General features: G+C 35.9%; 1 protein-coding gene across 1 annotated transcript in view; it reads right to left on the bottom strand.

Annotated features, from left to right (window-relative positions):
- Window positions 1–453: 453 nt before the first annotated feature.
- NES (nestin) overlaps window positions 454–14,316 on the bottom strand; it is a 31,654-nt gene continuing 17,791 nt past the window's right edge. The window contains exon 4 of the mRNA XM_069727665.1: window positions 454–13,285. Within this exon, the coding sequence (XP_069583766.1) occupies window positions 2,799–13,285 (10,487 nt within the window). The 3' untranslated portion in view covers window positions 454–2,798. The remainder of the gene's footprint in view (window positions 13,286–14,316) is intronic.

The raw sequence follows: 14,316 nt of genomic DNA, 5'->3' as shown, positions 1-14,316 counted from the left end.
AAGAGGAGTGTATTGCAACACAGGAACCCATCAGGTCTCAGCTCCACAATACATTTCAGCTGAATGTGCGTCCTTGGTGCAGCTGGTATAACCTGGGTATTTCCTACATGTAATTATATCTGTCCCACTGGTATAACCTGGGTATCTTCTGTGCATAATGATATTTGTACAGCTGGTATTAGTTATGCAAATTCTTGTATATAGTGATATGGACCATGCTGGTATAACCTGGATCTCTTCTTCTGTATAAAATTATAAATGTACAGCTGGTAGTTATACATACTATTATATTTGGTGATATGAATCATGCAGGTAAAACCTGGGCACCCCCTGGAATAAACCCAAATTTTAAAATTTATATTTACCAAAAATTGTGTATCAGGCAGTGTGTTTGCAGTATGGATATTTTCAGTACCGGCCTTTATAAGATCCATGAAACATGAGAAAAGAATATAAAATATTGAGTGATTTATTAAATCATTATAATAAAGGCACATTGTCACCATCTTGCATTTCCTCCAATGGTCGTCCTTGGTGAATACAGCACATTCATTTGCTCAGTGGGTGTGGTATCCATAACACTATTCCAGATACCACTAGGCACATTATCGGTGTATACATTTTTGTCATGTAAAATATAGTAACATTATATGTGCTGGCTCATATTATGAGAATTTCATACAAAATGACATTAAATGATACAAAGGCTCCATGCTGAAACAAGGCACAATGAATGAGCTGCAAGCATCGTTCTATGGATATGAGTAACACCAAGCATGGGATAATTTCCAGTTTTGTGTTCAGCCATTTAATTACCACCAATGATAACTAGGTATTACTGGTAATAATCCTCACGTAGGAAATGTAAAATAGCAAGGGTAATATATATCTGCCATGGTCATAGCTGTTAGCTGGGTTGTCATTTGACCCCATTGCCATCCCATTCAAATGCAACTTTTTGTACTGTGAAAATAAATCTTTTACATATCCTATGATAGAGCCATGGCATACGTATAACATGATTTGCAATTGCAATCCTTACTTAGTAAGCCATGTTTTTTCTGCATCTGGTTTGACAATTGAAACCACCTCAAATACAAGAGAAATCCACATTGCTCCACAGTTTCTACTTGCAATACACTGCAAAGATCAGGGAAATGGTTTAATCACTTTGTGTACACTAAAGATGTTTTTCCCTGGAGGTACACATTTTGAGGAACACCTAGAAAATGGGAATTCGTGTATTAATCATATTCTATATCTGTGGATGGATTATTCCTTCAAGCAGAGGTACGTCAGTAGCTGTTTTTATAGATGATGTTGAACCACAATATCTAATTTCTAAAAAGATCCTGAGTAGACTCTCATGTAATTTAGGTCAAGATTATATATTAGCCAGGGTCAAAAGAAATCTACAAAGAGCATTACTCCTTGTACAGGACTTAACACATCTATGTTTTACATAGACAGGCCACTTATTTCATTAAGAAAAGTGTAATACTTCAATTCCCCAGTGATATTGCTGTAGGGAAAATTGAGGACTTTCTACCAGGTTAAATCACAGATAAAAACTGATTCCAGCATCAAGACACCCTGTGATCAGCTTTTTTTGTGGAATACTTCTAACAAAATGAAATTGCCCAAAGTGAAGAACCCCTTTAAGACATTCATTTCTTTAGGCACTGAAGCAATATAATAAAATATAATGAATGTATAAATACATTTACATCATAAATATAGACCAAAATACTGAGACAAAGTGGAAGCTGTCATTTTGAAGATGCCATTAATCTGAGATTTGTGAACATATGGCCTATAGGGTCTTTATTGACCACAATTTCACAGAATAACTTGTAGCTAGTGGTTATGAGGGTAGTGAGGTCCCTCCTCCTTAAACAGAAATCTTGTTTTTATTGGAATTCAAAATGGCTGCCTCCACCTAATTACTGGATGTATAAGTCATGCTTTAACAAAATAAAAAATCACTGCATTGCTCTACTTTATGGCATTACTCGATGTACTAACTGACCTTAAAATATAAAGTATTTATGATAGGTGGATCAATTCGGGAGCTCCGATCAATCAGCCAGGTCAGTAGTATCTGGCCTCTGGAAAGAAACTCTGCCACTCTTTTGATTAAGCTCTGCTTTTGATTAGCTGGGCTGGCGCAACGTCACACCACAATGATAATGTTGTACCAGCTCGGCTAGACAAAAGCCATGTTGGGGATCCCAGAATGTTAGAGACTTACAGGGCCCCCGTCTGGTGGCCAGAAACTACTGACTCAATCCTTCCATCTCCATAAATTATGTAACTTTGAAATGGTGACCAATGATGAGAATGTAAATACAATAATGCACACAAGGAATATGTTAAGCAACTCATATTTGCATATGTAAGGTACCATGCAGAACATAAATACATAGTGGGGGGAAATACTCAGAAAATCATTGGCAGATGAGTCATAGATATATCTCAAGCAGAAAGATAAGATCCTTCATATGGAGGACTTAAAGGACTCTGAACCATGCACAGGATAATTCTTCCCATGGCTATTATTTTATCTTTGATTGCTCTCATTAACTAAATGTCTACAAGATTTTTTTGTGGCTGCTCTTTAATTTTTGATCCAGTTTCTACAGATGGGCCCTTAATATATTCCAGCTCTTCTTTCACATGTAAATTGGGCACATTCAGCCGAATTGGACCTTTCTTCCATTTGTCAGTAAAATGGACAAATGTCCACTGTGACATAAATATAGTTTCTGTTATCTTGTAATCAGCATCGATAAGTCCAGTTACTCATCTGATGACCATGAATCTTCTTGTTGGCTATTTCTTAAACCTTGGTTTGCCTCATTGACTTCTTGATTTGTGTTTATGAGACATTCATCCATCACTGATGACGTTATTTTGGTTGGGTCAACTAAATCCTTTTCACTAATATATGGGTTTATTAGTTTATTGGTATGCTGACTTTGTTCAGCAGAAGAGTCTGTTTTATTCTTAATTGCGGAGGCTTCATCTAAATGACTTTCCTTATGCTCAGATGTTTCAAATAAAGATTGAAAAAGGCCCTCACTCTTCCTTTCCGATGTTGTAAATTCAATAACAGTGTCTTCGTTTTTATCTTGGGATTGTGGATTTACTAAACCACCATCCAACCCTACAAAAGTCTTTGCTTCAGAAATTATGATTTCATGGTCTTCTTTAGTAGAATGTCCATAAAACATATGATTGTCAAAATCGAGAGTGGCCTGAACAATGGTGTGCCCAAATATTCCATTCATTGTTTTTTCATTCTCACTATACTCTCTTGTAAATTCGGATATCTCCTCATGTTCTTTGTTGGAATCAAAAGAAGAATCACTTCTTTCACTTAGTACGTCTTTCTCGTCATCTGATGGTATTTGAAGCTCTCTCTGTTCCATAAAACTACCTTCTGGAACTGGTTCTGGAGTCAATAATGGGTCATTTTGTTCCACTTGCTTTGAGATCTTAGAATCAGTGTCACTACTGTCTTGTTGCTCATGAGCATAGCTCATCATTGACACATTTGGGGAACTTTCATCTGATGTTACTGATTCATCATTTTCAGAACTTTTTCCTGATGGCTTAACATCAACCTTGACGTAATCTTGAATAGTCCCCAGTGTCATTCCAACTTGTAATTCAGATTTTATCTTAGGTATATCAGGTACATTTGAAGCGATTATAGTGTCTTTATTGTAGTCATCCAGTGACTTGGTAGAAGGTTCTTTTGTACTACTATCTATCAGATCTACATCACATTGCATATATTCTTCTTTACAAGCATCTCTTTCATTGTCTTCAGTATCGATGCTTTCTGTCTTCTCCAGTTCAAAATCTTGTTTGACTAAGTTAGAACGTTCGTTTTTAGTATAGTCTTCATTTTCTATTTTATCTTCATGACTTAATGCAGGAAATAACTCTGTCTGACTATGTTCTGAAGAAAGAACAAACTCAGTTTCTATTAACACAATGTCTGTATTTGTATCTTCATCGAGGGTTAGACTCTTTTCTTTGGATTCTTCTTCATGCTCTTCATCGGCACTTTCATGGACCATCTGCTCTGAAGATAACTGTACTTGGTTTTCAGGAGGGGATATCTCAGTCTGGTTTTGCTCCAAATGGGAATCTTTGCTTGTTTCAAATTCTTCATGTTTGAGTGACAATATAGCAGCTTCTACCTGAGAAGTTGTGGGTTCTTCAGAGTTAGACTTTTCAGCATCCATTTTGCTTTCTACTGAGTGTTCTGAGAGTTCAGTAGCCGGTTCTTCAGCATCCAGTGTTGCAGAAGAATCTTTAGTTTCTAGCTTTGGCTCTACAAATTGTTCTGAAGTTTCGCTCTCAAGCAGATCTTTAAGAATTTCATCTTGTTGTTCATTACAACCTAAGACTATGTCTTCATCTTTGTATAAAGTTGACTTCTCATTTACTTCAGGGAGTACTCCCGATGATTGTGACTCCAAACTACTGTCCAATACTTCCTCAGTTTCACCATCTTCAGGACTTTGTGATTCAGTGACCTCTGCTGACTGTTCTGATGCTAATATTATTTCATCATCTTTTAAATTCTCTGATTCATCATCAAGGTTGGGCATTGGGGTTGCATCCTTCTTAAAGAATTCTTTTTCACAGTCTTCAGTCTTAACGCTTTCTTTTTTCTCCAGTATGAAATCCTGTGTGACTAAGTCAAAATGTTCCTTCATTATATACTCTTCTTCCTCTTTTGTATCTTCATGGCCTGGAACAGGAACAAATTCTGTTTCACTATGTTCTGATGAAGGAACAGAGAAAAGAATTTCAGCTAATTTAATCTCTGTATTGGTACCTTCATTTAATGTTAGCCTTCTTTCATCAAGTTCTTCATTATGGTCTTCACCAACATTTTCACTGACCGGCTGCTCTGAAGATTGCTGTACTTGATCTTCTGAAGATGTTGTTTCAAACTGGGTTTTCACCAACGTGAAATCTTTGCTTTCTTCAAACTTATCAACGTTTGGTAAAAAAACTGCAATTTGTTCCTGAGAAGTTGTGGGCTCATCAGATTTAAACTTTTCATGAACTATCTTGCTCTCTTCTGGATATTCAGAGAGTTCAGCAGCAGGTTCTTCAGTTTCAAGCCTTGCTGAAGAATGTTCGGTTTCCAGCTTTGGCTCTACAAATTGTTCTGGATTCCCATTCTCAAGCAGATCTTTAGGACTTTCACATTGTTGTTCATTATAGTCTGAGACTGTGTCATCATCTTTGAATAAAATAGACTGCTCACTTACAATAGGAAATATTTGTGATGAATGTGACTTCAAACTACTGTCCAATACCTCCTCAACTTCACAATCATCTGTGGGACTTTGTAATTTGGTTATCTCTGCTGACTGTTGTGATGATATTATTTCATCATCTTCCAAATTTTTATTATCAGGGATGGACAATGGCTTTGTTTCTTCAGTACAAAAGTTTCCTTCCCAATCAATGCTTTCAGTCTGCTTCAGTCCAAAATCTTGTGCTAATAGTTCAGAATGTTTAATATCTTTATGGCATGGAACAGAAACTAACTCTGTCTCACTTTGTTCTGATGAAGGAACAAAGTCAAGGGTATTGGTTAATACATTCTCTGTTTTTGTAATTTCACTTAACATTAGCCTTCTTTCTTCAGGTTCTTCTTTATGGTCTTTGTCAACACTTTGACTATCCAAATGCTCTGAAAATAGCTGTACTTGGTTTTCTGAAGATGACTCAAACTGGGTTGGCTCCAACAGGGAATCTTTGTTTCCTTCAAACTCATCAACATTTGGTGAAAAAATGGCAACTTGTTTAGAAGTTGTGGGTTTTTCAGACTTTTCATCATCTACCTTACTACCAACTGGATCTTCACACGGTTCAACTGAAGTTTTTTCAGTATCCAATATTGCAGAAGAACCCTCTGTGTCCAACTTTGCCTCTACAAAATACTCAGGATTATCACTCTCAAGTAAACCTTTAGGAATATCACCTTGTTTATAATCTGAGTCTTTGTCCTCATCTTTGAATGAAATCGAATGCTCATTTGCTTCAGGAAATATCTGTGATGATTGCGACTCCAAACTACTGTCTAGCGCCTCATCAGCTTCACCACTTTCGCATGGATTTTGTAACTGGGTAACCTCTGCTGACCATTCTGATGCTAATATTTCATCAGTTTCCAAAATCTCAAACTCTTCCTCAAGGTTGGGCAACGAAGTTGTATCCTCTTCACAAAAGTCTACTTCATGATCTTCAGTATTAATGTTTTCTGTCTGATTAGATTTGAAATCCTGTGTGACAAAGTCAGAATGTTTCTTCATTATATGCTCTTCACTTTCTTTTGTGTCTTCCAGACAGGGAGATGAAATTTTAGTTATTCCTTCCTCTTTATTTGTATCTCCACAAACTGTTAGCCCTATTACTTCAGATTCTTCATTATGGTCTTCATCAACTCTTTCATTGTCAAGCTGCTCTAAAGATAATTGTAGTTGGTCCTCTGAAGATATCTCAAACTGAGTTTTCTCCAACTCTGAATCTTTTCCAACTTCAAACTCATCATCCTTTGGTGAAAAAACTACAACCTCTGGAGAATTTTTGGGTTCTTCAGACTCATACTTTTCATTTTCCATCTTGCTGTTTACTGGATTTTCAGACAGTTCAGCAGAAGGTTTTTCAGTATCTAGTGTTACAGAAGCATCTTCTGTGTCCAACTTTGTCTCTACAACATGTTCATGATTCTCACTTTCAAGCACATCTTTACGACAATCAACTTCATTATAATTTGAATCTATATCATCTTTGAATAAAATTGAATGTTCACTTGCTTTAGGAAGTACTTGTGATGATTGTGACTCCACACTGCTGTCTAACACCTCATCACCATTATCATCAGAACTTCGTAATTTAATAATCTCTGCTGATTGTTCTGATGCTAATATTTCATTACTTTCCAAATTCTTAAATTCATCATGAGGGTTGGGTAATGGGGTAGTATTCTTTTTACAAAAGTCTCTTTCATGATCTTTGATAATCCTGCTTTCTGTCTGCTTAGGTATGAAGTCTTGTTTGATAAAGTCAGAATGTTCCTTCATTATATGTTCTTCCTTCTCTTCCAGACAGGAAGCAGAAACTAACTCAATCTCACTGTGTTCTGATGAAGGAATAAAGTCATAGGTTTCACTTAATTTTTCCTCTCTATTTGTATCTTCACGTAGCATAAGCCCTCTTCCTTTGGGTTTTTTATTTTGGTCCTCATCATGAACACCTTCACTGACCAATTGCTCTGAAGATTGCTGTACTTTGTCTTCTGAAGATGTTTTCTCAAACTGAGTTTTCTCCAATTGTGAATCATTTGTTACTTCAAACTCATCATCGTTTGGTGAAAAATCTGCAACTTCTTCCCCAGAAGTTATGGGTTCTTCAGACTCAGACTTTTCCTCATCTATGTTGTTGTCTAATGAATCTTCTGACTGTTCATTAGGAGGGTTTTTAGTATCTGGTGTTATAGAAGAATCTTCTGCGTCCAGCTTTGTCTCTACAACATGTTCAGTATCCTCACTTTCAAGCCGATCTTTAGGATTATCATCTCGTTGTTTGTTACCGTTTGAGTCTATGTCATCATCTTTGAATAAAATTGACTGTTCACTTACTTCAGGGCGTACTTGAGATGATTGTGACTTTACACTGCTGTCTAACACCTCTTCAACTTCACTTTCATTGTCAGTAATCTGTGTTTTCGTTACTGCTGCTGACTGTTCTGATACTAATATGTCATTAGTTTCTAAATTCTCAAACTCATTCTCAGGATTGGGAAAAGTGGTGATATCCTTTTTATAAAACTCTCCATGATCTTCTGTATCCACACTTTCTATCTGTTTAGATTTGAAATCCTGTGTGAGGAAGTTAGAATGTTCCTTCATTATATGTTCTTTATCCTCTTTTTTATCATCTAGATATGGATCAGGAACTAACTCAGACTCACTATGATCTGATGAAGGAACAAAGTCAAGAGTTTTTGTTGATATATTCTTTGTATCTTCACTGAATGTTATCCTCCTTTCATCATGTTCTTCATTATTGTCTTCATCAACAATTTCACTGACCAGCTTCTCTGACAACAACTTTACTTGGTCCTCTGAAGCTATTGTCTCAAACTTGATGTTCCACAATTGGGAATCTTTACTTTCTTCAAACTCATCAACTTTCACTGAAAAAATATCTACTTTTTCCTGAGAAGTTGTGGATTCTTCAGAGTTTTCATCATCCAGCTTGCTTTCATCTAGATTTCCAGACAGACCAATAGGAGATTCTTTAGTATCTACTGTTTCAGACCAAGTTTCTGCCTCCAGTTTGGGCTCTTCAAATTGATCTGGATTTTTATTCTCAGGCAGTTCAATAAGACTTTCACCGTGTTCATTATAGTATTCATCTTTGAGTAAATTTGACTGTTCACTTACTTCAGGGATGTTTTGTGATAATTGGGACCCATAATTTATCTCTAACACATGCTTTGCTTCACCTTTATTTGCAGTACTTTCTGTTGCTAATATTAATTCATCTCCCAAATTCTCAGATTTATCATTAAAGTTTTGCCACTGGGTTATATTCTCCTTAGGAATGTTTCTTGTTTGGTCATCAGAATAGATGATTTTGGCTTGCTCCAGTCCAAAATCTTCTGTGACTAGGTCAGAATGTTCTTTTGTTTTATACTCTTCATTTTCTTTTGTATCATCATGACTTGATATATAAATTAATTCTACCTCACTATGTTTTGATGGAGGAGCTAAGTCAAGGGTTATGGCAATAACATTTTCAGATATTTCATCTTCACTTACAGTTATTATCCTTTCTTTGGGTTCATCATTATATTCTTCTTCAACAATTTTATTAGCCAGCTGTTTTGAAGATACTGTTACTTGGTCCTGTGACGATGATGTTACGAATTGGGTTTCACCCAACTGAGAATCTTTACTTGTTTCATAATCATCCACTTTAAGTGAAACAACTTCATCTTCTTCCTGAGAAGTTGTGAAGTCTTCAGTTTCAAACATTTCCTCATTAACCTTGCGCTCTACTTTATCTTCAGAACAATTTTCTGTGTTCAACTTTGGCTGTACAAAATTTCCAGGATTCACACTTTCAAGCAAATCTTGAGGGCTTTCAGCTTCTTGGTCACGATAGTCATAGTTATTGCCATTATTTTCCCTTAAATTTGACTGCTCACTTACTTCAGGAAATATTAGTGATGATTGTGTCTCCAAACTACTGTCTAACACCTCCTCAGCTTCACCACCATCAACAGGAATTTGTAATTTGGTAAACTCCGTTGCCTGTTCTGTTGCTAATATTAATTTGACATCATCCAAATTCTCAGATTCATCATCAAGGTTTGGCAATGAGATTGTATCCTTTTTACAAAAGTCTCTTTCATGTTCTTCCATATCAATGGTTTGTTTCTGTTCCAGTCCAAAATCCTGTGGGACTAAGTCAGAATGTTCCTTACTTATATGTTCTTCATTCTCTATTTTATCATCATGACTTGGATCAGAAACTAACTCAGTCTCACTATGTTTTGATGAAAGAACAAAGTCAAAGGTTTCAGGTAATATATTCTCTGCATTTGTATCTTCACTTAGAGTTTGCCTTCTGTCTTCACTTTCCTCACTATGGTCTCCGTCAACACTTTCATGGAACAGCTGCTTTGAAGATAACCGTACTTGATCCTCTGAAGACGTCTCAGACTGGGTTTTCTCCAACAAAGGATCTTTGCTTGCTTCACCTTCTCCCTGAGAAATTCTGAGCTCTTCAAACTTAGATTTCGCATCATATATCTTGCTGTCTACTAGATCATCAGACAGTTCAGCGGAAGTGTTTACAGTATCCGCTGTTGCAGACGAGTTTTCTGTGTCTAGCTTTGTCTTTGCAACATGTTCAGGATTCTCACTCTCACGCAGATCTTTAGGATTTTCATCTTGTTTTTCTGTATAGTCTGCATCTTTGTCATCATCTTTGAATAAAATTGACTGTTCACTTACTTTTGAAAGTATTTGTGATGATTGTGACTCCAAGCTACTGTCTAAAGTGTCCTCAGCTTCACCATCATCAAGACTTTGTGTTTTGGTAACCTCTGCTGAAGCTTCTAACGCTGTTATAATTTCATCTTCTGCCAAATCCTCAAATTCATCAAGATTGGGTAATGGAGTTGTATCAGGAAGGGTCTGTTCTAACTGATATTCCTTACTTATTTCACATTCTTCACTCTTTTGTGAACATATTGAAATATCTTGTGAGTCCATAGAATACTCAGATTTAGAATGATCATAATCCAGATCACCAGCAGCATCTATTGCATCTAACTCTGTTAGGCGTTTTTCAATTGATCCATCAAAATCATATTTTTCAGTAAGATTTTTAACTAAGTACATAAGTGATTTACTATCTTCTATGACATTTTCACGCTGATGTTCTAACAAAAATGTTGACTGTTGACAAATTGTTTCTGTATCAAAAATTTCTTGCTCCTTTTCTTTTTCTTCCAAAATTATGCCATCACTATTCTGTTTGAAATTTTCACATTCTACTTCAAGATCATTTTTCTCATCTTTTTGTGTTTTGATTTCTTTATGAGCAAACTTGCTGTTCTGCTCATGCTGTTCAGCTTGAGCTTCTGCATCATTTTCACTTGAGAATCGAAGGTTGTTTGGGATAATGTTTAATGATATTCTGACAAATTGCTCCTCATTAGAATCTTTTTTAAATGAATAGTTACTTTTATTATCCTCCTCGGATACCACTGGTTCAATCAATGTGGAAATAACCTCGCAGCCCATTTGGTCGTCTACTTCTTGGAGATCATCCTTTTGACTTTCTTCTTCTTCCTGATGAAAGCTATTTTTTTCTTCCAGTACATTTCCTACCACTTCATCCAGTATCACATTTGTCTCGTATTTCAATAATTGACATTCCTGTGTCATGATTTCCTGAGCTTTTTCTGCAATATTATATTCTTCTTGAACACAAACTTCAGTTTTAATTGCTTTCGTGAATCCTACTGCTGTGCAAACCACATAATTCTCTTCGATTACATCTTTATTATCTTCTTCACTGTCATTTAACTCAGAATTCTTCAATTCACTCAAACATGTATGTATGTTCCCCTCTTCTATTAGATTGTTTTCCAATGGCTGGCCATTTCTATCCAACCCTTCACTTTCTGATGACTGTATTTCATGTTCAGGTAATGACTGTACATTTTGAGGTTGTTCTTCATGAACAATTTCATATAAATCTTCCTGCTTTGAGTTTGACGGGATGTCTAGCATACTGCTACCTTCTTCAACATCCAGGGTTTGGACAATGTTTTTATTTTCAAGTTGACGCTCTTGTTCTGTGTCACTCACCGTCTTGAGATCCGCAAGGCCTTGATGCAGACTGTTTTGAAATAACTGATTTCTTTCTTTCTGAACATTATCCTTCTGGTCCTCTGATTCTTCTGTGTTAATGTCAGTGATATTTTGAGTAATTTCCTCTGTGGCTTCTACAATTTCAGTTTTCTGCTGATTATCATAACTCTGAAGAATTTGTTTTAAATCACTGAATTCAAAATTGTTTTTTTCTTCTTGGCTTACAAGTAGTGTTTCTTCGAGGTCATCCATAACCTGCTTGCTGGACTGATAAACTTCTTTGACAACAAGTATCCTGGTTTGTTTAACACTAGTGGAGTCAAGGATGTTTTCTTCTGCACTTATTATAGTTTCCTCATACTTACAATCCTCCTCAAAGTCCTCCATTTCTTGTTTCTTGTTTTCTTCTCCACAGTCATCATCTTTTAAAAGGTGGCTACTTGACTCACAAACATCCTGGACCTCGAACTTATCTTTTGTTTTGAAATCGAACTGTGTTTTTTCCTGTGAGTCAACTTCAATAATTTCCTCAACTTGGTTATAGGATTGTTGGTCAATCTCATTATCATACTCTTGGATTTTTGTATTTTGAGTAACTTGTTCTGTATCTTTTTTAGGATGCACATGATACTGTTCTATAGCACTTTTCTGTTCATCATAAATATTCTTTGTGAAGTTTTGTCCATCATCAGGCAAAGAGGTATTGTCTTCCATTGAAGAACTTAGCACTTGGAGGTTCTGAACCACACCCACTTCTTGATATTGAAGAGTTGCTTCAGCACAACTCATAGATTCTTCTAACTGGAAAGCCTTATTAAGTTGGGATCTTTCCTTTTGTTCATGAACCAAATGATTTGTGACCTCTTTGTCAACATCTGCATTATTCAATGAGACTTGATTGTCAATCTCCAACTCTTGGCTGTGAGAATATTCAATGTCCAAGTCAGGGGTACCATCTGATGTAGGTTCATTTGTTTCATTCATGTCTTTCGTATTTGTCTTAGAAAAATCTAGAACTTTTCTAAAATCCTCATTGTTCACTTTGATTGGTGTCTCAATATTTTGATGGGCTAATGACTTTACTAACTCCTCTTTTTCATTATAAAGTCTCTCACAAGTCACAGTTTGTCCAAAAACCTCTCGCTTTTCCATGATGTGTTCTTTGTTAATGTTTCCAAAGCCTTCATCAAGACTTAGTGGAGCCTCAAAGTCAATCTTTTCTTTGCTGCTTTTCTCAACAATGAGTGCATCATTGTATTTGTTTTGTTCTTCCACAACATTATTTTGCTTCTCGAACCCAAATTTTGAATTGACTTCAATATGATTTCCTTCAGTTTTCAAAGAAGACTCCACTTGGGCACTTACAATTTCCTTTTCAATAAGTGGTAGAAATTCAACCATATGCTCTATCTCCTTTAATGCTTTATTATTTGTATTGGGTGTGTTTCCATTTGCAACAAACTGGATATTTGTGTCCTTTGCCAAGGTTTCCTTAGTAACTGATTTGGAAGAGCACGTAATGGTATCCTCTTGATTTTTCTTGAAAATGTCTGCTTTTTGAGGATTCCCTTTTAAATTGATTTCTATTAAAGGTGTTGTTGTAGCTGTTTTAGCAAAAGATGTTTTGGTATATTTAAGGCCTTGGGATTGAAGCACAGAGCTTACTTTCTGAAATTCTTTGGTTACAGGACTTGTCCTATTTGCAGTTGAGGTACTTTTTACATTCAGGTAGCGTTTTGTACTTGGTGTCTCTGCACCCTGCTTTTTGCTGGAGCTTAATCTGTTGTCCTTGGAAATCAGCTGTTTAGTATTTCCATAATGACTTTTTCCGAAGGCATTTTGTTCCAGTTGTAAATCTGTGAGATAAACGGAGAGATGCCTTTTAATACCTGTGGTCTACAGACAGTAAATCTAGTTAAAAATGATGTGATACTCTATACAAATGAGTGAGGGAGTGAAAACACATCTACTAGTCTACATCTGCCCGATGTTATAGATTCTGTTGATATCTTTGTACAAAAAATCATATAAGCATATGAAATGTAATTTTGTTCATTTCTTGAGTTCACAGCATTTTACAGTACCAGCAAAGTGGATGGATTATAATTTAAATTTTATATAAACGCAATTGTTTTTGATCCAGAATCTGTGCAGATATTGGCTCTGGTTAAGTTATTTAACACCGCAGTCTGTCAATTTTAGTGGCATAAATGCACTTTTTGTTGTGCATTTCAATGGGGATTTCAATTTCAATCCCCATTTCAATGGGAATCCTGAAATCAACAGATTAAACCCACTGGTCTGACATTATTTTGTTGTTATTTCTACGTAAATAAAAACAGATGAATAAGCATGGATTTCAGTTTAGTAAAATCTGCATGAAATCCTTAAAGCCGTGTTCACACAAAGCGTTGCCTGATGCATTTATTTTGCCTCAACTTTATTCAGGAACTGGGTATAAATACTGCATTTTCAAAGTCGTGGTAAAAAAAAAACATTGCAAATGCATTATGTGCACATGGCTTAAGACTTTGCAATTGGAAAGGGTAAAATCTGCACCAAATCTGCAACAAGATCTGCAGCAAATTCTGCATGTGACATGTGCGGGTTCTGTTGTAATATGTCATCTGAGTAAGATTTAGGGATAGATGGTGCTACATACAACTGCATATTAATTAGCGGGCTGTGAAAATATCTATCTGAGGTGGCGATGATATATATGGAATGACATTACATGCCCAATTAAAGTTTCAAGGAAACTGTTTGACTATCTTGTGTGAAAACTTTATTCTTATGGACCAGAGCAATTATTTTAGGGATGATGTTAAAATGCACAGACTGCCATGAATTAAACCTTTTGCAATGACTGTAAATTCCCATTTATTGT

This window comes from Ranitomeya imitator, chromosome 1 (assembly GCF_032444005.1).
Source record: "Ranitomeya imitator isolate aRanImi1 chromosome 1, aRanImi1.pri, whole genome shotgun sequence".
NCBI classification, from domain to species: Eukaryota; Metazoa; Chordata; class Amphibia; order Anura; family Dendrobatidae; genus Ranitomeya; species Ranitomeya imitator.
This window is presented reverse-complemented; position numbering and strand designations above follow the sequence as displayed.